The sequence below is a fragment of the Battus philenor genome, unplaced genomic scaffold (assembly GCF_028537555.1).
Source record: "Battus philenor isolate CCGP_79_NKW_IND1 unplaced genomic scaffold, ilBatPhil1.0.hap1 SCAF_5, whole genome shotgun sequence".
NCBI classification, from domain to species: domain Eukaryota; kingdom Metazoa; phylum Arthropoda; class Insecta; order Lepidoptera; family Papilionidae; genus Battus; species Battus philenor.
The window spans coordinates 7996632-8024011 of record NW_027181715.1 but is presented as its reverse complement, the minus strand read 5'-3'; the positions used below and the strand labels follow the sequence as shown (position 1 = coordinate 8024011).

The 27380-nt window shown below is 32.4% G+C and overlaps 1 protein-coding gene across 1 annotated transcript; it reads left to right on the top strand.

The window, feature by feature from the left end:
• LOC137929715 (potassium voltage-gated channel unc-103-like) lies at nt 1-27380 on the top strand. Its single transcript, XM_068772782.1, has 19 exons — nt 1-237; nt 8843-8929; nt 10645-10792; nt 11053-11234; nt 12059-12079; nt 14031-14185; nt 15147-15260; nt 15693-15814; nt 16104-16222; nt 16316-16506; nt 17171-17313; nt 17466-17659; nt 18209-18334; nt 20499-20643; nt 22528-22605; nt 24063-24457; nt 25381-25629; nt 26343-26500; nt 27335-27380. Exons 1-19 carry the CDS (start codon nt 1-3, stop codon nt 27336-27338), a joined length of 2868 nt encoding a protein of 955 aa, XP_068628883.1. The 3' UTR covers nt 27339-27380.

The window sequence follows — 27380 nt, the reverse complement described above, 5'->3', positions numbered from 1 at the left end:
ATGGAAGAGCGCGGGCCCCCCGACGTACCGCTGATCGTGACCCCGCCGGGCGCGGGCCCCGCGGCGCTCACCACGCGCCGTGTAGCCTCTGCCCGCGGCTCCCGCGACGAGCCCCTTTCCACCTGGCGCTCTTCGGTGCGCGTCCGCGACACCGGTTTTCGCGGCTCCCGCAAAAGCGTCGTACGCCTCGAACCACCGTGTAATGGCCTCAACGGGTTGCCCGCCATCGGCAAGGAGGTAATTGACGTTCAGTGGCTGATTATTTCAAATTTTTCGAATGTAGCCCCGGGATGCTAAAAATATATTCAGTCACTAATAATAATTGACCCTTTTTATTCCATATTTCCAAATCACATTTCAGAAATTGTTAGTAAGTATACTTAAGCTATTGATAGTATATTATTTTAGTGCGCATCTAGTGCTTGATATGGCCCATGTTTGGATATAGCTTTCCTATTCAGTCACTATTGTTTTAAAAGTTTTTATTATTTAACATTATGATCAATAAAATATTAGAGAGCATATAACAATAACGTAATGAGCCTCATTTTTATCCGTATCTTAACTTCGTCTAACAAAGTTAATTAATTTGTATCAAGGATATTTTTTAAGAAACAATTACTTTCGCTTATCTGTGTACTAAACTAATATATTTATTTTTTACTACATTTTATTCAGTATATGAACTCTTTACGACTATTGTTCTAGAACACAATCAAACAGTCGTTGTTAGTTATTTCACAATATTAAACCTTTATTGTTAACATAGCAACATTTTAAAGGAACACAAAGTAATATCTTTCTTTCGTCGTCTAATATTACTGTGAATATAGTCCTAAAGATATAGTACATAACATCAAATATCGATTGAATGTAAACAAAGTCTGTACTACATATTAAATTCGCTTGATCATTTGCTTGTATGAAAACATTGTTTTTCACTCTTATCTAATCTCTCAAAATCAATGCGATAACATGTTTCCAATAAAAGAAATCATAAAATTGGTCAATCAGAATGATTCTTCGTAAATTCGAGTTATATTGAAGATTTTTCCGCCTCATCAAATTAAAAAAAAATGTAATATACTCGATAAGCGTAAATTATTGTTTATAAAAATCTTTACATCATTATCTTAATCTATGATGTGCTCAACACTCCAAATTTACACTAATTTAATTCACCGCCGCGATTATTAACCTGATGGATATCTTTTTAGAGATTCGAACATTTTTCGACTTTTCTTATTATCTTCCTTAAACATATATTTACAATTGTCTATATGAAATCATTTAATCATTGTGCAATCGCATTACTTGTTACCGCAGCCGCTGTATTTTACAAACGACATTCCTGTAATACTGTAATAGTATTTAAAGTAAGTTCGTTTTATAGGAGTACCATGAGAAAAATGGAAACAATAAAAAACTTGAAAAAATGTTGCAAATACTATTATTAACTTTTATAAAAACCATATATATTTTTTTTAAATTTATTGAATAATACGTTACATATATAATTTGGCAGGCTTTCTATTATTTGTTTTGAAAATCTAGGAGGGAGGCCTATGTTGAGCAGTAGACGTCTTAAGTTCGAAATAATGGATAATGATGATATATTTCGAAATTGAAATAAAAACACGGTACTTATTATGAATATGTTTACTTTTTCAAATGTAATTCAATTAAAATTTAAATGAAAAGTATTTTCAACGATTTCAAAATAAACACATTTGAATAAAAGTTTTACATATAATTTATAATAACCGTACTTTTATTCAGAATGCATTATATCCAAAAAATTATAAAAAGGAAATTCCGAAAGTTTAAAAAAAGATTGTAAAATGTTTTTTGATGTTTTTTTAAAGTTTATTTTAAACCAATGGCATAACTAGGTCACTGATAAATTTGTGATAACAAACGATATATTGTATTGCAGAACATACAGGGCGATTGTTTATAGGTGTAAAAGCTTGAAATTGGTGAGTAGCTCATTTGTCGGCAAATTCTTTAAAGCTTTTACACCTATTGTCATTGATTCTGTATAAAGTGATCACTTTGAAAATGTTATATAAATTTACTTTTACTGTTGAAATGCCATAAGCTAAACTTCAATAACTAATTTTAATCAGTAGTAACCCGGATTTTGAAAACGCTTTTTTTACTTTATTGTCATTACGTTATTTATTATTTCAGAAACCATTTAATTTTGAATAAGGTACCAGTAGGGCCAAGGACCAGTAGGTAGGCCAAGTATTAATTGAAAGAAAATGAGCTTTATATAAGTCAGCCGCTAGATGCACACATTGGCATCTTCCAAAGATCGCCACAATCTCTAGATCTCCGCGCCTAATGACTCGTGGTCACGACACGAGAATCTTTTTGCCTTAACGGCCATCGGCAGAAGGAACGATGTTGTTCGCCCACTGTTACTTAAGACGATGAATTCTTGAAGCTTCGTCGGTGACTTCGGTTCTTCTTCGGATCTCCTTATTTCTCGTTCAATCTCGCAGCGAAGTTCTGATCATAGCACTCTCTATTGCTCTTTACACACATACCCCTTTAAATCATTACAATATTGAAACAAAATGTAAAAAAATTGTAAACAATTTGGTTAAACGTTATCTATTATGTTCAATAGTGATGCTGCGGTTATTCTACATCGTAAAGCTTGTATTATATGACCACCAATTACGATTTTACCGTTTTAATACAATTTAAAAATTCTTTCCATTGATCAACGAGGCATTCGGTATCCCTTTAAATATTATCTTTAACAATGTTTTAAGCATACATTTTAAAAATTGCTTGTCATTCTTACATGAAAATTATTTCTTAAATACTTTTTTAACGGTATTCATGGTTTTTCACGACGTTAATGTATGTTTTAGTAGTATTTAATATAACAGTTTTGTTTAAGTAAAATGTTTACATTTTAATGTTAAATCTGTGTGGTATAATAACATGAAACTCTTCTTTGTTCTGAAAATTAACCTAAATCTAAATTTAAGAGTTAGAATTTTATTTTACGTTGAAATAAGATAAATATTAAAACAATTTTTTTTAATTTGTTGGAAGAGGATTTTTAATTTACCTGTTAATAAATATAAAAAAGTAATTTAAATACAAAATTTAAAAAAATATATTAGTTGTCCTGATTAAAGCCTCTAGATAAAAAGATTTTCGTAAAATAGTGAGGAAGTCACTTGATAAATGAGTTACATATGTTTTGATAACAGCCTGCTGCTAGCGTGGGTTTTTTTAAATGTATTATCTTGACAAGCACCAAATTTTTATGAACATAAAATATATTTTTATTAAAATGAAAAAAACTTACTACTGTATAAAAGTCACCAAAATGCATCAAAAAATTGTTATCACTGTAAACAGATATAATATATGCAATTATTTCACTTTTACTCAAAAATAAATACAGAAAACTAAACGCATATTAATTAAGTAACTTTGTATGTTTAATTTAAAAATTCGGTTTTCAAAATCGTTATCATAATTATTTACAGAATCGTATCTGTCATTAAATTAATGAATATCATTACTGATACTCCTGATATTAAGCGTTTATGGATTGAGTGAAAACCGCTAACTTTTTTTTAATTATTGTTTTTATAAAATCACTTTCCGTTTGTAACAAGCGACACACACACAAACCAATGCGATGCTACATTGAGTTTTTACGTCGGTGCTCGAGGCATTGATATAACAGATGACACGACTCCCATAAGGCTAGTAATTCTCCTTTATCCCCTTCTTTACTTCAAACCGAAACACTGTAAAACCATCTCATTACAGATTAACACCGTCTGTAATTGTTATACATCAATAAATTTCTGCGACCACTTTAAGAAATATTTTATGTGGACGGCGAAGTATCGATATTAAATATGAAGTCAATAAATAAATTATTTTAAGGTTACACGAGGATGAAATCTTAATAATTACTTCTAATATTTACGAAATGTACAAAAATATATCCTCGAATTAAAACCGACAAATCCGAGTGGTACATGCTATATTACAAAAAAATTCTTAACCCTTAGTATTATAGATATTTTTGTCAATACCATATTATTATTGGTTTAAAACGATGACTTTTCAATAACTATCATAAATTTTAATTTCTCATTATGTCGCAAAATTAACATGAAAAGGCCTTTAATTTCTTTTGTGCCATAATACTTAAAAAATTACAACTATAGTTATTAGATCTAGACATGGCGAGCACGGCATTAATCATAACCAAGTGTATGAAAAACAGAATCTTAAGGATATCATAATAGATGACTCGTTTAACCCAGTATGTAGCTCAGAATTGACCAATCTATATGGAACCTATATGTCTTTCAATTAGAGCACTAAAATGATTCTTCTTTTGAACCGATGAACGCCTATTGTAAGGCAGAGGCTTCCTTCAAAGATCGCCACGATGTCCGGTCTTGTGCTGCCCGCATCCAGCGACTTCCCGCAATCTTAACTACATCATCGGTTTACCTAGTGGGGGGCTACCCGCGCCGGGTCTACCGGCTCGTGGTCGCTACATGAGATCTTTTCGGCTCCAACGGCTATCGGTTGCTCTAGCAATTTGCCCCTCCCTGTCCACCGTCACTTCAGATGAGGTATTCTTCGAGCTACGTCGGTGATCCTGGTTCTTCTGCGGATCTCCTCATTTTTGATTCGACCTCGCTGCGAAACTCCAAGCATAGTCCTCTCCATTGCTCTCTTGGTGAACTTGAGCCTTCTTATAAGGCCCATCACTCATAAATGATCACGTCTCACTTCCGTATCCTACCTAAAAAGCTTATGCAGTGCTTTTAGGTGGCACAAAAAACACCTAAGTGATTCTAACCTAAGTTACCTGCTGCGGAAGTTATCAGCATTACAAAAAAAATTAAATAAAGATTTCCTTTAACCAAAATAGATTTTTGCATTATCTTCCCCTTCTTTTATAACTTACAACCTTTTTTTTTCTTATTTTGACAATGTGGTTCTAGAGCCTAAGTTATAAAATAAACTTTTATCTTAACAAATATCACTATATCACACACACATTTTTTTAATTTATATGTCCAACACCCAAGGATTGAACTGGACATTAAAAACCTCGGGCTTAAACATCAACGCGTCGGAACTCCAATTACCGATTATCTTGTGTATCGAAAAAAATCCCCTTTAACTTATCTATTAAAATAACAGATGAATATGAATTTTCTTTATGTCAACTGTATTTAAACATTACCTTATAAATTTATTCAACAAAGGAATTAATAAAAATCTGTATCAGAAAAAATTGTTATTGTGGAAAAGCAATCTTTTATAAATTCAGATACAAGTGTACATAAGAAAAGTTACTTGTTTAACAGTATAGTTTCGCTACGCTTCTATCAAATTTGACTCGAAAACAACAATTCTTAGTAACAACTTCATCTCTTTTTAAGAGCAAGGTGGTGCCAATGGCAAACGCACTTTATTTTTAGTGACATTAAATATATATTCTTCTAATATCAATCTCAATCTAAACTAATTATCACTTCGCTGCTCTACCAAATTTTAAAAATTCCACTGAATCTTTTACATTAAAAATCATGACGCCCAAACCACGAGTTTGTTTGTTTTGTAGTGGAACAATTTACCAGTTCTGTCGTTAAAAAGAGCATTCTATCTTGATTCTATTGAAGTTGAAAATTATTGCATAAGTCGCCTCCCACATTTCTTTCCTTCGGTTCGCGATGTATATTTGTATAGATAAATGCCCTTTCAAATAATTTCTCCTCTACCTTAACACCCTAAACCTTTATCTTTTTCCAAATATCATTCTATTTCTGTCTCAGATTCTAGCTCAGATCGACAAAAGGAAGAAGCTATCGATCTAATAATGAATTCATTCCAAAACCCAAATCATTATTTTTGTTGGCCTCATAATTTTAAATTGATATTAACAGTATTCTCCACGACCTTTTTGATAGTTACATAATATTTCTTATAGACAGAGTTAATAACTTAAGAGTGCTTATTAACAAAAACTTGTCTGTTAGCCCACAAAGCCAAGAAGTAAGCTAAAAACTCTTTGCAGCGGCTGGATCTCTACGACGGCTTAGTTATTTCGGTCTCGTCTCCTTGAAAACTGCGCTTGTACAATGTCATTGTTCCCTTTTCTTGATTATGCATATGCCTTTTACTTAGATCACACTGAAGCCTAGTTTGAAAAGCTTTATCACTTATAACACTATCGTATTCGATTTATATTCGGATTATACAAACATGATGTCATATAATAATAAATAATTCTAACACTGCTTTAATGCATGTTATTTCTCCTGTTTTCACCTCGTTATTTATAAAAAGCGCTTTCACTTCGTATGCTGCACATAATCCACCATTTGAGAATCTCCAGCTAGAAATTCCAAAAATGCTACAGTTTCTCAACAAAACGATCATTGTATATTCTGCTAGTCTGTGAAAGGAGTTACCTGTATCGATTAGAAGGCCTAAATTTCTTTAGACTTTCAAAAGGCGATAGTGTATTTATCACGGCCCGAGAATAGTATCTTTATTTTTTTATATATTTTTATTTTTTTTATATATTTAGAGAAAGTTAATTATTGTTTATGAAATATATAATGAACCGTATTTAATATAACTTTAGTGCATATGTCAATTTTCTTTCTATATTACATTAAAAACTTTTCTTATTTTCGAATTGGTTGACAAATCTAATTGATTGGCTATAAGATTCCGCATCTGTAAGAAATCGCGTGATGTGCTACACAACCAATTTTACTTGTGTTGATAATGTGTTGGTTTTATTTTAGTTAAATGTTTTTCTATTACAAAAATTCTTTATTGTTAAATATTTGAGAGTCCCCTGCCTTGTAGTGGACGACTATCAACTGACATAGTAATGATGATAAATAAGTATATTATACCAACGGAATAAAAATTAGGGAAAAGTTTTTATGGTCATTTGACTATAGAGTACCTATTTCCTTTGTAATAGTGGTTTCTTGCACATTATAGTTTGGAAATCTTTGATGTAGTGTGAACATGTGTCTATGAAATATATCTTCCACAAAACCTAAACTAAACTAAACTAAACAGAACATTTAGTCATCTAAACGGTCATCACATATAATTTCAATCTGTTAACTTTCAAAGTAGTTTAGAATTAAGTTTAAGGTTTTGAAAATCGTTACGTCACTATAATAACATCATTAACGACGATAAATTTAGGTGGTTGAGTACACGAAATGTCAAATTTCAGGTGGCGCTATTGTGGTCTTCCTAAATCTAGACTTGAAGTATTCATTAATTGGAGGATCATTTAATACACTAGTGGTCTACTCTACGAAGGCCTCGAGGGCACTTCACTTGATAATGATTCTTAACAACATGCATTTTAATTAAGTGGAATGCATGAAATAATTTTCTAATAAATAACATTTTTGTAGCAAATATTTTCAATAGATTACTAAGATCCGCCGTAAATGGATCAGCCATAAGATAGCGCACTTTTTTTTACAAAGATATCTTTCTTACAATATGTATGAATATATACAAATTTATAAACATACCTTTACGTTTTAAACTTAAAATTGATGCTAAATAACATGTTTTTATTATAAATGTATAACTGTCATTTTCTACTTCTTAGTTGTTTTCTCATGACTGAGGATCGTGCCCAAACATCCAGAATGTTTATTTTCTGATAGTTTTATGTAACTGTGTGCACGCTTTTGTAACTTCGTCAGTCCAGCGAGTCGGTGACCGTCCTGTAGCCCTTTTACTTACGTTGCCTATAACTATAAGCCTCTTTTGATTTTCCAAGCACCCATGTGGCCGATGTACTTGAGATAGGCTTTTGTTTTTGTTTTCTGAATAATTATGAGGCACTGTCCACTAGAATCTTAACATTCGGCGGCTATTTGGCCGAATACTAACGATAGTTAACTTTTTTTAATACAGTTAATAACGGAGACCATGTGTAACATATAACAAGAAACTAAATGAATATGAGATCTTGAATACATCTTCAATTTAATACCTAGCGTTGTCACGTAACTCGAGTAAGAATACCGCATTGAATCATTTTATAACAAGTGTTTCAAGCACAAGATAATATTAATCAAAACGCCTTAAAGGCCTTGGTAGGTAAATAGTGTAGGCATTAATTCGATTCATCTTTATATAATGTTAATATCAATAAATAAACATTTTATTTATTAATTTATACATTTTTACTAACGAAGTTTTAGTATGTTTACAATATGCATGTTATTTTAATTCTAATATTTTTTTCTTATTATTAATTAAAATAGTTAACATTTGTTGGTTCTTCAATGATATTTCAGGAAAAGGTTAATCTTAAGGCGATTTTTTTAAATAATATCTAATACCTTTTTAGTTCAAATAACCTCATAAGAAAATATTAAGTGTAAGAATATGATAATTTCTCGTATTTTTATTATTATTTTAATTGCATTAATATTTCATTTAATTTAGCTCTGTTTTAATAGGTTCATGTGCGTAAAGGAAAACGTCAGGAAGCTAATTATAACATTGTTTGGTTATAATAAACTTATTTTTAATTAAGATCTAAAAAAGTTATTTTCTTTCCATTTTTTTGTATTTGTTTATTAACTCCTATTTATGCATTTAGAATCAAAGATAGCCTATGCAAGAAACGTTATTACATTTGAATATATACTTTTTACACAAACAACATATATGATAAACTTTATAGTCAATGAGTACTTTATTGTAAAAAAAAAATCGACGACGTAAATATTTTTAATACTAGTTTTTAATACTTTAATTTTTTCATTGTCCTCAGGTATTATCACTTGGCGCGACGGGCGGCCACAAGGGAACCACGCAACCATCACACCCCTGGACAATCCTCCACCATTCTCCTTATAAGGTAAAAAGATGTATTTAACACAAACACATACCTTATTTTTATCTAAAGTAAACTTTAAAAATAATAGAAAATGTACGTGAATAAAATTCTTCATTTTTCATGGTTTCTCGCAAACTACAAAAATAAAACAAAGACTACTTTCATGTGTAATTGTGTTCATATAGGTACATTTCAACGCGAGTGGATCAGCTTTGACGAATAAAGGGATAATTTGACAATAAATCAAAATAAAGTTCGCCTTTATACATTTATATACAAGAGATTTCCCCCTGACTTTTCTACTGACTCATCACGATATTAAATTTGTTACAAATATTTCTATCGCCGAGTAGAGGTCAGCTAAAAACACATTTTACGAAGTTCTACCTGCAAAGGGGAAAAGACAGCCTTCGTAAATAAATGTATGATTTCAAACTTTTTTGACACGTAAAAAAATTACAAGAATAGATTTTATGAAATCGCAAAACAAATAAATATTTTAACAAAGGCAAAATTATTACATTACTAGCTAAACGCAAAAATGTCCATAAAAATTATACCTCATAAATGTAATCGGTACAAGGTTTAGTTACCAACTTCAATTTCCTTAATGCAATGTTTTCGAGATATTCAAATATAGGATTTAAATATATGATTTTAAGGAATCTCCTAAAGGCTTAGTCATATGATAAGAATTATCTTTAGAATATCTAAATGATAATTATATCTTTAACGACTGGAATGTTCATAGCATATGACGTGTACAACTAATACTTTTAATAATTTATTAGCACTAAAAGTCAATCGTCACGTAAAGTTTAGCGATTAAATTATCGGGAACATGTTCATTCATGATGACGAGTCAAAATAAAGTTCTGCAGTGTCGTACCTTAGATAGTGGTTTTATTATTGGTAATTAAGTTTTTCATTTTTACGTACATTTAAAAATATTAATAATTACGTTTTAGTAACGTTAATAGAGAATTATATAATAGTAGATAACAAGACCTAACAAGTTTTTATAACCATCAATGGTCATATTACAAAACCATTGTATATACATTGCAATGTACTATTGCTTTCAAGATACCACCTTTATTTTATGGAAATGTAAATAGATACTTAATACATTTTTTTCTCGAGAAATGTGATTATAACAAATGCTTCACTTCAAAGAAAACCAAAACTAACATATTTCATAAAATACTGTCTTCTTAGACAGTATTAAACAATGATTTAGTTTTTACACAAATAGAAAAAATATAACGCCTAGAAAACATTTGAAAAGCATGGCATCCAAAAAGAAATTTCACTGTGTACAAAACAGACTCTCTTTCATGGACACCTGACACACTTTCACAAAAAGAAACCAGGCCTTGCATGGATCAGGGAAGTACTCTTAAAACGTCTTGTCGTTATTGCTTTAACAACTGTTTCCTAACAATGATTGCTCATTCCATCTAAAGAACAATTCTGTAAAATTAAATAAATATTAGGCGTTTCTGTATTACATTCATTACAATACAATGTATTATACTTAAATAAAAAAGTAAACGTATTCACTTCGATAAGTTGCCATAGTGATAAGTCAATAACTTTTTTCTTCAATAAAAAAGCCTAAAGCCCAATTCAAGAAATCCTGTGACTAAAAATACAATGAAAGTATATTTTACGTGTTTTAGCGTGGCGAACTCTAGTAAGTTAAAAATTTACCTTTTTTTTCTTAATATTTTCAGGCCGCTTGGGATTGGTTGATTCTAATATTGGTTATCTACACTGCGATATTTACACCATACGTAGCTGCATTTCAATTAAACGAGCCAGATTTTGACAAAAGATCGCGCAGCTTCGGCGAAGATCCGATAGTTGTCATTGATATGATAGGTAATAAAATTTTTACGTAACCCATTCCTCAATTTAGTTCTTTCGAATTTTGTCCAGCAAAGAAATTATTTGAAAATAACGGTAAATGATTTCAACTGTTAAATAATTAAAGAATGAAATACCCAAATTTCAAAGCTTAAATGAAAAATGTCATAAATAAAATTTGAAAAGTTTTCTTTCGTGTCCTTGTGAAGCTACAATTACATCTAATATTATTGATTTAGCAAATCATGAATATTAATTAATAAAATTATTTCCAGTGGACGTGACTTTTATAATTGACATCCTTATAAATTTCCGTACAACGTACGTTAACGCGGCGGACGAAGTTGAATCGGATCCAGCGAAGATTGCCATGCACTACTTGCGAGGGTGGTTCATCATTGACCTCGTAGCCGCCATTCCCTTCGACCTTCTCCTCTTCGGCACCAACACTGACGAAGTGAGCTGCTTTAAAATCGCGTCTCATATAAACATCTCATTCAATTTCATTCCACATAAACACATATAAATAACATTAGTAATAGATATACGAAAAATAAATGCCTGACATTTAGTGAAAAATAAAAGCCAGATGATCAATTGTCCGAAATTAAAAAAAAAAACAAATAGATGCCACATACTATTACATTAACATACAAACAAATCATCTTTTTACATATAATACTGACTATATTACAGTAGATATGAAACAGTACGTTCTTTAACCACATATAAATTAGTGGCAGAGCACGTCACATTTCGTTTGCGGCAAAAAATAGGTCAGTTTAATGAAAAGTAGGTCAAGTACATTCTCAGCGGTCATTCCAATACTAAGTATGTAATAAGTTAAACCTTTAGTTATATTTGAACAAGAGATTTGTTAAATAAAACACAGACTTTTCGGACAAATGAAGTTCTGGACATTGTTAGCCCAATCACGTACAGTAGCGGAATGCAAATATTGCAATTGACACTGTTAACTTCTAAACCACAAATTCGAATGACAGATTATATGCCGATCACGAATACGCCCCATTTTAAATTGGCTTCTTAATTTTATTTTTTAAGAAATTAAATAAATGTCAGAAACTCATTAATATATGTCCTAAAACACCAATATTTTATAAACATAACCTCTGCTCAAATCCATGTTGTTCAGTATTATTTTAATGCGCATTTACTACTTTTGTTTCTCGTACTTTATTTTCTAATACCATCACATGGTTTGAAGAAAGAACCCAAGGTGGGTGCATACTGAATCTGTAATAACATTTCTTGTTACAGCAGGGGCTGGAAAGTGATGAGGTATACCATCTTTGTGAACTATTTTTTGTTGCTGCCACTATATTTTCTTAAACTTTAGTTTTTATATTTTGATTCGTTAATTTTCCACTAGCTGTTAAACCACTAAGTGAATGCATAATGGAAGAAATAAAAGCTTCCCTTGAGCAAAAATATACTTTGTTCAAGATATAACACCGCGGTAAATTTTACGGAGCGCTCACTCGCTGCAATCACGAGCTTAGCTACAGTAAAAAAACATTATTTGATTGATTTGTCCGTTATCATTGTCACGGTATTTCTATCCCATAGTTGCTTGTTCAGAAAGCAATCTCGAAGTATCAACACAAATGTGAACCAAGCGATATGCAAAGATATTTTTATAATTAAAATGACTTCAGAAATTTACACAAGGTAAAAATTTTTTTACTTCTCTTGGAAAAGTTCAAAATCTTTTTTTTATATTTTAGAACAGTTTGATTAGGAATAGAGTAAAAATATGATGTAGATACTAAGAAAAGCGTAGAACATTATTTTATAAATTTTTGTAGCCTACATTGTCGGGAAATTCGGATGTCTCTAATCACTGAGTCATATTCATGAGCTTCTTCCATAGTTGAGTGCAAGTGTCACAAAGCGCACAGAGCTTGGTAACCGATATGCTCACACTTCCCAGACTATAAAATCTTGTACAAAACAACGAATTGCCTTTCACTACATTTAATAGCACAAACAAATCCTGAACATAATAATATTATGGCACCCACCTTACATTAAGAAGAGTTTTTCATACATGTGTTCATTATTAGTTTTATTTTACATTGTAACTAAATTGTTCGTATAAGAAACCTCGTTTTCCTTATTACGTTTTATAATCGGAATTAGACAAATTTTCTTATTTTAAAGAGCATAACATTGAATATATAATCTGGTTTATAATTTAAATGATAACAATGATAATAAAAGTTATTAAATAATGAGAAAATAATTTTCGATAGCTTTTGGGTCTGCGAAAATAAATAGATATACATAATTAGAATTATTAAAAAATGTGGCGTAAGCCTGTTACCAATTAACCAATTTAAATACTGTGTTTTTCCAAATATTATTGACATGAAATGGTCCTTCCGTAAGGGAAAATCAACAAAGAAACTTGAAATTATACAATTTTGTTCATTTCATGTACATTTATTTTACTTATACAAAAATTACTTAAATATATTATCTTAAAAATGCTGCCGCGTCTCTTACTTTTTACGCATCTATCTTTACGCTCTTGTTATAATATTAGATCCGTAACAATGGTGTAATCTCAAAAAATGTTAATAACTTATACCAGATAATAGTTTAATATAGTTTTTATTCTTGTTAGATTAAACGCGGTTTTAAGTAGGAATAGTATTACTTTAATTTTTAGTTGACTGCGAAAATTGAAATATAGTCTGTTATAAATAGACGTTAATCGAAAACATAAATATAAGAACTAACAATATAATGTAAAGGAATCAAAACTTCATATTTTTATGGTTATATATATATGCAGACAATAATTACAGTGCTTTTGAAGACGGTTAAAAAAGACAGTAAAGTATAGAGCTAGAAAATCATTATAGAACTTTCATTAGGTTATTTAACAGAATATGTAACAGCTTGAAAAGGTCAAAACCAAAAAATTTTCGATTTATATATATATATTACTTGGATTATTACATGCACTGCAATATATAACGAAGCTAGCTGATTTCATTGTACGGAATAAATGCTTTTATTGCAAAGTTTATCTCAGTTTGGCTGAGTACAGAATTCGCTCGCATAGTAAACAAACTAGAAAGTTTTGCTTGGTTAGCGTGATTCGCTGCGAAGCCTCATTAATGCTACTTAATCATAAGCGAATAATCATCCGAAGCTTTATTTCGATTTGCGCAGACAGTGGTAGGTACAAATTCAACTTTCTAAACTTATTTTCCGTCCGCAGACCACTACGCTCATCGGTTTGTTGAAAACAGCTCGGTTGCTACGACTGGTGCGTGTCGCGCGAAAAATTGATAGATACTCTGAATATGGCACTGCCGTCCTTCTCCTCCTTATGGCTACATTCGTCCTTTTTGCCCATTGGCTTGCGTGTATTTGGTAAGTTTATTAAATATACCATTCAATAAATAGCTAGTTACACCGGCGGTGCATATATTTAAAGCGCAGTGAAAAAAAAGTTAAATGTTTTTAGGGTAATAATTTTTTTTTTATTGTTTGAATGTCGTAATATAAAAAATAAGATTTTTATTTCATATAGTGTTAGAGGTTAGTAATAATGTGATTATATTATATTGCAATACTACATGGTACACATATTTTAATATGAAATGAAATACTACTTTGCTCGCATTGTTGCAATTATTTCTCACCGTAAGAACATTTTTTGTACTTGATTGAAAATATGAAACAAAATAGCGAAATTGGGCGTACTACTCTAGTCAGCCCTTGCAATATATTTGGCGATTAATTTTAATTCTAAATAGATTACTTTAAGAAAAACATTTGGCAAGATTTGGAAAGCTACGATGGCTTGGAAATAAAATAAAGATTATTTCAAAATGCGTTCTTTTTACCTGGCTTACACTGCTGCCCAATTGATATTTGCAGATTCCGAAGGTTTGAGAGAGCAGAGCGCAGAGGGCACTTAATCTAAAACCTTTTTTAGCGCGTAGCGAAACACGATGAAACGCTTCGATACAAATGCGTTGTATTCAAAATTACATAAAAATTTGTTAGTAAATTTAATAAAAATATTTCCGTACAGAATGTTTTACCACGCAATATTTAAATAATAACATGAAATGAATAAATTTCTTAGTGATAAGCGCTGTAATGAGTAAGTAAGAATTGGAGAGAACAAATGAATCTTTAACAGACGTGTTCTTTACATAAATTACGTTTAATTGTTGCTGCCAAGAAGCGTTAAAGGAGGTAACCGGAATATCCCAGGACCCTCGTAATACTCACCACAATTCACGAGGCTTACCCAACACACGAAAATTGTGAAGCTTACAACAAAAACAACGTTAATAGATCATTATTTTAATCCACTCTCTAGGTACGCTATTGGAAACTGGGAGAGACCTCAACTACAAGCTCCTATTGGCTGGTTGGATGCTCTTGCTAATGATGTGCAAGCAACATACGAAAACTCTACTGGACCGTCGATGAGGTATTCCTTATCGTATATTTAAAATTTCTTTAATATATCCAACAACATATTATACATCATAGTTAGCTAAAGAATCCTATTATTATTATAACCGCAATTACCCTTAGTTTCTATTCCTATTTATATGGATTTAGATTTATTAACTAAGATTTAGTATTGAATTTCTTTTTTGTTTAGCATTCTAAGAATACGCTATTAGAAAGCAGCAATGCGTTTTATCGAACTAATTAAATCCTAGCTAATTGAACTACCTTTAACGTTGTGGAACTAGTAATTTAAATAGTAATCGAAAGTTTTTATTAAGTAATTAACGAATTTTTTATTTTAAGTCTAGTGGCTAAAGGCTTTATTTGACCATTACCATATGCACTTTGCGAATCATCTTTAAAGTTCGTTTAGATACTGTTAAGGTTAACATAATTTTAATTTCAGGTCACGTTACATCACAGCTCTATATTTTACTTGCACCTCTCTAACCAGTGTGGGTTTTGGTAACGTGGCGCCTAATACAGATATGGAAAAAGGATTTACGATATTTGTCATGCTTCTTGGATGTTAGTATCACAAAGTACTAAATGCTTTAAAATAGTTGTTTATAAACTTTTAGCCTTAATAGTTTATCATAGATATTTATCCGACACCTGCTATTCACCTTTCATTTTCGAAGCACGTCCCCAAATTTAATAATTTGTAAAAGAAATTAGCCCACAATATTATTGACTCAAATGCTACTTTTAATTAAATTAGTTGTAGTTTGACATTTCCCAAAATTTTACGTTGTTATATGTGAATGTAGAAATATAAATTAAATACCAAATCTAAACTGCGCTTTTCCGTTCGCAGCACTTATGTACGCTAGCATTTTCGGTAACGTCTCAGCAATAATACAACGTCTATATTCTGGCACTGCGCGATATCATACGCAGATCTTAAGAGTCCGAGAATTCATAAGATTTCACCAGGTAAAACACAATATGTTTACGTACAAAGTTGAACAAATTCTTTTAAGTAATATTTAATGTCCTAATGGTGATAAAATTCATTTTTAAATACAGATAGCGAATCCATTACGGCAAAGACTAGAAGAATATTTTCAACATGCGTGGAGCTATACGAATGGAATCGACACGTCCAGCGTATTAAAAGGATTTCCTGAATGTCTCCAAGCTGATATTTGTCTGCATCTAAATCGCAACCTGTTAGCAAATTGTGCTGCTTTCGAAGGTGCAAGCCCGGGCTGTTTGAGGTATATATAAATATGCTGATATACATAGTAAGTTAGAGAATCCATCGCTAGAATTTTAACATAAAATAACGGCGAATATCTACTTAAATGACATCGATATCCATGTTAGTCTTATTGCTATAATAACCCAAATTCAACGAACGTGTTTTCCTATCTCAGTCCTCACAAAACGACCTTTTAAAATTTTAATACATAATCTACAAGAATCGCATTAAACATTATAATTATTATTTATTTATAACATAATAGTTGAGTAATTTAAATCATTATTCAAAAAAGAAATATTCAACTTATGGCCCGCGTAATGGATCTATTCAGTCCCCAAACGAATTTTACGTTGTTTGATATTTAATACAAAATTTTTCTACTTTCGGCTATCAAGATATTTATCAATTCAAAACATTTTTAGTTGTGATTAGCTAACAGTTGCTTGAAGCATATAATCAGGTTTTAAAAAAAAATTGGGTAGCGATATTCGCTACCACGTGCATTAACTATTTTTATAATTTATCATATTTATTAAAGTTTTTTTCTTATTCCGGGGTAGCAGATACATGCCAGATGTAAATTATAAGGATAAATAAGAACATTATCTTACTAAACACACATTTTCTTAAAAATACTTTTAAAAGATGCTACGTCTTCAGTATTTTTTAATTTACAGAGCGCTTTCTTTGAGATTTAAAACCACCCACGCGCCCCCTGGAGAAACTCTCGTCCACCGTGGTGACGTCCTAACTTCTCTCTACTTTATATCTCGTGGATCCATTGAAATTTTAAAGGACGATATCGTTATGGCTATATTAGGTGAGTTTCCTTTATATTAAAGTCTAATGAATAACTTCGTCGATGTAGAATCCACCGAAAATAATTTAATTAAGAATATTAGCTGTAATTACTTCTCTATTTTTTCCGGTTAAAAAAGTTGCTGATTTTAATAAAAAAATATGTATTTACAGGTAAAGACGACATATTTGGAGAAAATCCTTGCATTTATTCAAGTGTTGGTCGGAGTAATTGCAGAGTTCGGGCACTTACGTACTGTGATTTACACCGGGTACATCGCGATGACCTGCTCGATGTTCTCGACATCTATCCTGAATTTCGTTCAACCTTCGTTAACAACTTAGAAATCACGTACAACATGCGGGATGTTAGTACAACTACCACAATTTTTTTTACAATTATTAAACAAATAAACAATATTTGTTTTTTTCCATCATAGAATAAAAAACCATTTCAAATTCAAAATTTAGCTTAAACTTTATAGGGGTGAATGTACAACTCATTTATCAAAAAAATGATTAAAAGCTTTTACACATATTTCCATTTACCGTGAATAAAGTGATGACTTTGAAACATATTACATTAATTTATTTTTTCTACTAGAATACGACTGGTCATAAGCTTCTGGCGGTAAAAAGTCTGCCGGGACAGACAGTAAACAATAATTAATTTTAATATGTAGATTACTCGTAAATGAATACTACAAAATCGATGTTTTTTATTAAGTCATCATAACGTTTTTTATAGTTTCTGTAACCATTAATATCTTTGTAGGGTTTACCACGCATAAATTGACAGCAGACGAGTTATAAATTCACCCCTTATTATAACTATTATCAATCTCACTGCTAAAATAGTACTTATTCTATTAAACAGGATATACAGATTGTAAATAATATATGTTTTCACGTTGTAGGAAGAACTGGGTGGCATAGAACCACGGCGTCGCATGCGTTATGAAAACCCGTACGACGCTCGGCTGTTGCGAGAAGCTTACGCTCGTACGACGCGCCGCCCACATACAGAAACATTTGCTGATAAGGTAATTTATAATTCTATTTTTTGTAACTATACGACAAGCGAGTATAGGATTAAATAAATTAGTAATATTTTTTTAAGGTTTTGTTTACAAACCTTTCGCTGAAATGGCGGCTCCACTTAAGCCCCTAACCTGTATAAGGACATTGCGCTCTTAAATAACTAATACATTTCGTTTTGCTTCTAAATAAAAATCAACATATACTTTAAGAAATTATTAATTTAGATCAAATCAATATACGAGTATTTTAAATAATGTTCAGCAATTATGTCATTTTTATTATAATTAGTACACGTGTATGTGTGCGCATGCATGTGTGTGTTATTCATGGTTCAGTCTCCTGATAAGTGAGCGAGATTATCCATTTTGCCATACTCTATAATTGTAATAATTTTTTACCATAAATATTCAGGACTCTGTTAAGTTAAGAAAAAAAGGATTGTATTGTTTCTTTTCTGATTTTTTAGTATTTATTAGAGTTTTGATAAAAATAAATTACTAATTAAAATGTATTACAATTGTTATAATTTTATATAGAATCTTAATTTGATTATGTCTGTCTTATGTCTTATCTTCCGTATTATGTCTGTTTAGTGCAATTTTTGATAGTTACCGATAAAATTTACAAATGTTTTATTTTTTAATAGAGTAACGTGTTTATTCTTGTGAAAAACACAAACTACAGCAGAGCCTATTATCATCTATTATCCTCTTACTCCTAATTAAATTTGTTTAATAATGAACATAAATTCGCTTGTGCAACCGAAGGCCGCTGTGGCATCCACGAACTGGTAGACGCGGCGTGGCTAGGCCTCCACTAGGTAGACCAACGACATAATCAAGTCGCTGGACGCAGCCAGCACAAAATCGATAATTGTAGAGTCTGTTGGGGAAGGCCTATATGCCTGCCTTGCAGTGGGCATCTATTGGCTGAAAAAAAAGTAAACATAAAATCAATTTGTTCACCTTAAAAACTTACGCAAAACCATTTAGCATTAATACTTAATTTTTAAAAGATTTTAAAAAAAATACTAATTATATATATTTATTAAATACTTATACATGTGTTTTTATTATTTAACAATATGTCACTACTTACCTATCCATACCAATGTTTAAATAAAAAAGGAGACAGTCTTGAAAGATATATGGTTTTCACTGTTCTTGGCTAATTATTAAAAATAAGCGTAATGATAAAATAATACTGTATTTATCTTTTGTATATCACGTATGAAAATATTGATATCAACGCTCGACAATTTTATCATTTTCTATATAGCATACTACGACTACGTCATCAGATTTATGTGGTATTATTAATCACTTTATCTACCGTTTAAACCAAAATAAGTCTAATTTTTTGTCTATTAAAGTATCATCCGAAAAAATGATCAGATAAACTTTTCTGAGGTATTCAAGGTATCATAACGCTCAAGGTGACACGGGATTTCATGCGTTTGATAACAATACATGTTCTGACCTGACTCTTGCGACTTACTTAATAATGAAATTAACATTTTGGTTAATTTCATTATTAAGTAAGTTTAAACCAAGAGTTGCTGGCTGAATTAGTTTTAATTTCTGCTTTAAAACTTCTAGAAAAATCAAGGTTTATGGTGCTAAGACGTTTCTTTTTTAAATTATTGTTATAGATTTGTAATAACTTAATATACCAAAGCATGATATTTTCCCATATCAAGGTTAATGGCCTTAGAAACTTGAATTTGTTGTTTTTCATGTAACAGAAACGAACGTTTTGAATCTTTGAATAATAACGGTTAAAATTTGTAAAATTGTTGGTTTTAATTCTTTGGTTAATTGAGATTGACAACGACATAAAAATAAAAATAAACATTGTGGTATGTTGTTGTACATAGTTGTAGTGAATGAAGGTATATATCATATAATATGTTGAAAGGTCTTCAGAAAAAAGTCACCATTGCGATAAGACCGCCATTTGTACTTCATTTTCTTCGTATTTCATCTGATTTCTTTTTATATCCTTTTTGGGGTACTACATAGAGTACATAAATAAATAAAATCACAGTTCAATACAAGGTACAACTCGCTACTTTAACGTTACTTTTGATTTTTAGTAAAATATTAGTGAATTTAATTATGAATTTTCCTATTCCATCACATCACATTGTTATTCAATTACTTTCAGGATTCTCAATGCAGTGATGAAGATACTGAATCTCCGGCTAGCCGCGGCATTCTAGAATTTTCGGCAGATAAAGCTGGACAAGATGTTACTCCACTAAACTTTAATTTCAGCAAGCAACGCTCCACTACTCTTAATTCAATAACTGGTAAGTAATAATAAACTACAAATACGGAATGGAAACATAAGTTTATTAAATTTTAAATTGTAAAGTAAAACACCATTTTTTTATATTTAATATTTATTTAATTCAACCAAGCATTACACTGGTTCCCTTTTAAAAATTAAAAACTTTATCTTACGTAGATATTTTTGAGTAAACGTAAAAAATATATCCTACTAAAAAGGGTATTGAAGAGATAACAATTAATAATAAGTAGTAATTTTCCTAAATATTGGATATCAGTTTGTGCTTGGTACGTACTAAGTAAAATTAAACGTATGTAAATAGACTAGACGCACATACAACTTGACATATTCTGTGCAAATCCCTCTAAATATGTCCTCTCCCGGTAAAATAATTTTGTATCTACTCTTTAGATATACCTAAACGTATGTAAGAATTATGGCCACATGTTATAAGGTAGATTTAAATAAACTTTATATTTATGACATTCAATTAAATCTTACAAGTATATAATAAGCAATTAGAGGACCTTTAGGTTACCTTTGTTTATTTCTTCATTTTATCCTTTTATTTTACCAATTTACCTTTTAATATATCGTTAGGAAATAATCATAAACCTTATTCTATTCTTCTCCTAATTTTAAGTAACGGTAGTAAAAATAAAAGCTTCTGAAATTTATAATAATTTCTCGATACAAATGTATACCAATTGAAAGTAATGATTATTTTTATCTTGTCTACTTCTTACCACTACATTTTTTTTTCTATAATGAGCAAAGAACATAGTATAAATGAAGCATTTCACACATTTTTAATACGCTTTTACCACGCGTTCCTGAAATTTTCTTTAAGTAAGGCAAATTGGTCTTCACGCTATTGTCAATTTTCTCACATGGAATTTCTATCATCTGAAGTTTACAATAAGAAACTGATTTCCCAAATGCATTTGAAAAAAATTATTCGACTATAGATTGCGGTCCACACGAAATATACCAGCCGAAACGACATATGAAAGCTTACATTTACTTAATTTTATTTCTAAGTTTTCTTATTCAAGAGACACGCCGGCTATCCGTCAATTGCTTTCATCATACATTCAAATATAAATGCTAATGTGACACTTTATCAAAGTAAAAGTACGATGCGAATGTGAAGTTAATTATATTCCATAAATATATATAAATTGCACACAATTAATTGAAATATGTCCCAGTATTGTATTACTACTAATCAGTGGCGTAGCTATAGTATTTGGGGCCTGGGGCAGATTGGGGTTTGGTGACTTTTTTTAATGGTGGTGATTTTTTGGTACTTTTTTTAATGTTCATATTATTTAACAACTTTCAGCACAAAAATAGTAAAATTCGATATTCTTTTTATGTTATTTACTTTAAATTATGGTTTTCATTTTTCTTTTAAAATTTCATTACTCATCATTCAAAAAAAAAATTCAAAAAAAATATTTTCAACTTTGGTGCCCCCCTGCTTGTGGTGCCTGGTGCAGCCGCCCCGCTCGCCACCCCCTAGCTACGCCACTGCTACTAATTATACTTGATTTATAAAGCATTCTTAAATTGCACACGGACAATACGAATGCATCAACTATGTTTTTTTATTGTTGTTTGTTGAAGAATATGAAGCTTTTGTTTCTACAAATAATTCAGACCTAATCCATTTTACCAATTGCCAGCATGTATTTTGCTTGTTCCCTGGTATTATTTAATTTTTCCTTTCCGGCTAACGCGAGCAAGTGCGTTATGTTTACTTTTGGCGACAAATTCTAATAATTAAATATAGAAATGTTAACGACATGTTAACGATATATTAGCCAAAGAATATAGTCATAACCCGCTCCGCTGTTGCGCGTTGCCGTCGTCCCGCTCTGAGCGCAGCCCTTGTGTGCAGGCATGCTAGCGCAACTTAAAAGGAGCTTCCCAGACCTCTACCACCATAAAACGCATCAGCCGCTACACAACAAATACTGTAAGTAATTATTGAACTTTTAGTGCATGATCTATACTTTATAATTAATAAAATATACCGATTTACTTACGTGATGCCCTGTTAAAAATGTCTGTGATGTTTTACAACCAGTAATATGTAATAAAATAATAAAATTAGTTTACTAGTTGCCCTAATAGACTTCGTACTGTAAATACCAACTGTCGCAGGCCATAAAAAAAATATAAAAGTAAACATATTTTAAAATGGTCGAGTTTTCAGATTCAATGTCTACATAATATATTATAACAATAAAATATAAAAAATAAATTACGTTCTATTACACTACGTACATTACGTACACAATACTTTAGTAATAATATGATTATTATTTTTTACGAATGCAAATATTTGAAAGTTAAAGAGATCTGTCGGCACTGTGTGGTTTGTAAGGCTTAAAAATATCTGTTGAATTTTAATTTCTTCTCTCTATGAGAACTAAATGAATCTTACTTGTGCCTAGATGAATATACGAAAAAACAAATTAAATCGGTTGGTGGAGCCATTTTAAACTTTTACGCTAAGCATATTAACATTTGACGATCCATTTTATTTATAATCTCATGCAGAGTGTTGTGTTTTATATTTATCTATGAGATCGAATCAAGAAAACAAAACCGTAGATGCACAAAAATAACCGACATAGGCTTGTGAACCGGCAAGTCTAAGTAACTGTGAGCAGGCTAGATAGGGTGCAAAACAGAAGGTCGTTGGGGGCTTATAGTTCTGGAGAGGAAACTACAGAACGTCAAGCGCATCGTAGAACGTCTAACTACAAGATGAACAGGCGACCTTGTTAACGTCATTGGAAAACTCTGGATACAAGTAGCTGCCTACCGGTCCTATTGAAAATTTACTGCTACCAGACCTATGTGTAACAGTGAATGTAAACCTACTATTGAAATAATGATCAATTCCTGTGATCAATTTCTTGCTCTTTGTTATTATTTTATCTATTGAGTATTGTTAATTAAATTATTATACTAACATTCCATACAAGCAAAATGCAATTACCTTAATACATGACTGATTGCTATTCAAACTGCGTAAGGTTAAATAAAACAAATTTTCGAAAGTAAGAATCAGGTCAATAATAAATCTATTTTTTCACCTAAATCTGATTTAAAAAATTATATCGAAGGTACTTAAATAAGAAATACTTATTTTTTACGTATTTTGTACGTATTTTTAAAATGTTAGAATCATTTAAGCGCGGTGAAGTACGTCTACACCCACGAGGTGGATAGACGAATTTGTGAAAGTTATTGGAAGACGCTGAATGTAGGCCGCTTTGCACCGATCCAATTGGAAACCTGTGCGAAACCATGTCCTGCAGTAGACGTCTTACGGTTATAGCGATAATAAGTCTCTTGGCATCAGTTTCTTACTTGCTCTTTGTAATGGTTCTCGAAATTACTTAAATGATTTAATAATTTCAGCCCAGTCCACACCACAAACGTATCGCGGTCGGGCAAGTGTGAGGCGGCAGTCGTCGGTGGGACCTTTAAACGACACGTCGCCGTTGACTGGCGGAGCCGCGGCTGATGAGCCAGCTGTCAGTACGCCTGCTCACAGCGCCACGCTGCCTGTCTCCAGCCTCAGCACCAACCCCAGCTCTTATTATACTAATGCGTCTCCCAGCCCGCCCGCTGCACCGCCAGCTCCCGTCCATGTCTCTTGCGATGACATATTGGCGCCTTCGACGCAACCACCCGTTACACGCACTCCTTCGTGCCGATCAGCACCTCATTCTGCCGTCAACCTACAACAAGCTGGGCGACCCACTGCTCTGCCCTTTAACGTCGAAAGAGCACAAAATGCTGTCAATACACAGGTAACTAATGTGTTTACACCATATTCAATTAATCTACAACATTTTTATGATTCATTTATTTGCCGAGATTTTTAGAGCTCTCCAAAGATAGATAGATATGTACCATACATAGATCAAGCAATGACTAATGAAAAACACAAATCCGTGACTATCAAAAATATACAAAAAGCCTTTATTTATATCAGTTGTTTCGTCTTAATTAACAACACTTACTCAAAACAGAATATAATAGTGGCAACTAGGACGCGACGACGCATGCTTTAAATTAAAGTTGACAACAACGCGTTCTTTAAAGTACACATATGCCCGATGGTGTCTTTATTAACAAACGTTTCACGCTAACTCTTAATATATTTAACTATTTCAACTTAATCTAAATAAGAGTACTGCACGGATTTTTATTTCAAAAACCTTAATGTGGATGACTTTGTTCCAACGTGGATTGCTTATCATCAGTTAAGGATTTTGCACATCTGTCTCGTTAAGGAACCAGTTCGAGTGCAATTGTACCGGCTTCTTATTTATTAACCGGTAGACGTTCACTACAAGGCATAAGCACCCTCTAAAGATAGCCGTAATTACCGGTCTTGTGCTGCCGCCATTCTGCGACTTCCCGAACTTGACTATGTCATCGGTCCACATACTAGAGCCGTGTCTAACCAACGGCCGACAGTTACACGAGCGAAGTGCCCCGGCTATTGCTATTTCTGACGAGTAATTCTACGAGCTATGTTGACAACCTTGTTTCTTCCGCGGATCTCCACATTTGCAATCCGATCTCGCAGTGTAGCTCCAAGCACAACTCTCAATCTCTATCCGCTTAGTGTTATTATATAAATAACACTGTAGTAAATATCTTTTTTTTTTCATACATGTTATATTTTAATAACTACTTAGAGATAAAATAATACATTGATTTTCAGGATGTCATATCACCGCAATATCAGAACGTGGGCTCCGCGGCAACTGCGGCTTCGGTAGCGACTGTTTTAACAAGACTAGAAGAATTGAGCAGACGAGTGGCTTTACTCGAAAGTGGACTGACGGCCGATGTGCGACGCATTCTGCAACTACTGCAGGCCCGCGAGCCGGCCGCCACCCACAACTCGCAGCCAGCTCACACACCTTCCCAGCCTCTACCAAAAGCTTCGCTTTCTGTCCCTCAAAATGATGTACGTACACTTGTCAATTGCTTATCATAATATCGACGTTCCAAATATGGAATTGCGTTGAAGTAATTATTTGTATGGGCTCAATATTTAAACAGTGTTCGGTAAATATTCTGTCACCACTGTACAAGAGCGCAGTTAAACATAATATTGATACGATTTCACACCACATACTATCGCTACTTCAAATTTCTTAACAATATAATCAAAAATTAATTGCGATCAATTTCAAAAGTCCCCTTTTGTCCCAATAGTTACTATTGGTACTTAAATTAAATGTTATTTTTTATTTGGGTTGAATGATAGTTAACTTAATATTGTGAAATAGTTCTTAGTAAAACATTTCGATGTTCGTACTGTTAAACTTTACCTCTTCCACAGCGTTATCGGACTTGTGTTTTGAATTATTCGCAACTTGCAAGTGTAACGAAGTTACATACTAAAGTCAGGCGGTGTTAAGCAGTAGCGTAAGTATAGGAGATCTAATAACATAAATGTAAAATGCGTCTTGCCTTTTCTCTTTCCCCTCCTACTCTTTACTTCTTCAGGTCCAAGCGCTGGCTTGGACAGTAAGTGTTGGAGTGTGTTTAACAATTTTCTTACTTATGGTGCCTCTAATAGGTTGTTACAAAGGGAGGACGTTCAAAAAAAAAACTACTTTGTTTTTTATGAATAAGTACAGGCAGCAATGATATAATAAAGGATTGGTGGTTTAGAACCAATGGGAGTGGAACTGGAATGGAGATCGCGAGCGGTTGGTAGGCCGGTACGGGCGCGGAGAGCGAACGCCGGGAGTGCAGCGGTCGGCGTCCGAACCGCACGCGCCCGTGCCGCCTGCACTGCCGCCGCCACCGCACTCACACTCCTTCTACAGGTCAGTCTCACCCATCGATGCTTCATTTTATTTTAATATTCCAATGATACAGAAAAAATGAAACAAATATTTATTCTTTCGAACAGGATTTGGCAAGCACTTTCAAAGAGTCAAAAAATGGATATTGGTTTCGGGATTTTCCTACAGTGGGGCGAAAGCACATTTGTTCAAGGTTATAGAGTTTTTACTTCACTAAATTTAGTGAGAGGAAGGCAAACAGCATTGGTACAGTTTGCCAGAACCAAGGAATTTGTGTAGGAACCATTGCTAAGGAAGAGGATTTTCGTATTGCCTTGGGGCACTGTAGAGTATTGACTAAGTGCTCCTCGGATTGATGTTCCTGATGGTAGTCGGTGCCACCGCAAGCCAGTGGCCCGAGAGAGATTAAGAACACCTTATTTTTAGTCCTTAGGCACTCATTTGTCGCATGCGTAAAGCATGGGCACTAAAGTACGAGTAAACCTTGTGGCACTGGCTAGAGAGGGTCCTTTGCAGGGCAACTCAAAAACAATAGTTCTGAAACAACAGAAGGACCGTAGGTCGTGTATCCTCTTACTTTCCGGAGGAAGTTCGAGGTGAACTTCTATAACCGTTTGAGTCCCAAGCAGCACGATCGCGCAGTTCAGAATTTACGTCTAGTAAACCGTTAAGGTTTGTTGAAGTCAGGTGCTCAGATATTTACTGATTCATTTTCGATATATTTCATAACAAAATTAAAAAAAAATTAAAAACGTGGCCATGCTGTTTGGGATTCTTCGACAGTGGTTTTTGTATATAGTTTGGGACTCAAACGGATAATATTAATAGATATTAACGATTAGTATTACATTGCAGGTAGTGTGAGGCGGGCGAGACGAGCGCCCCCCGCTCCCGGCCCTCG

Excerpts from the sequence above, each read along its gene's own strand:
- LOC137929715 (XM_068772782.1), top strand. The coding sequence starts at position 1 with ATGGAAGAGCGCGGGCCCCCCGACGTACCGCTGATCGTGACCCCGCCG. Across the intron at positions 10,793-11,052 it reads AGTTGTCATTGATATGATAG|TGGACGTGACTTTTATAATT; the intron begins GTAATAAAATTT and ends AATTATTTCCAG. Across the intron at positions 20,644-22,527 it reads TACTCTTAATTCAATAACTG|GCATGCTAGCGCAACTTAAA; the intron begins GTAAGTAATAAT and ends CCTTGTGTGCAG.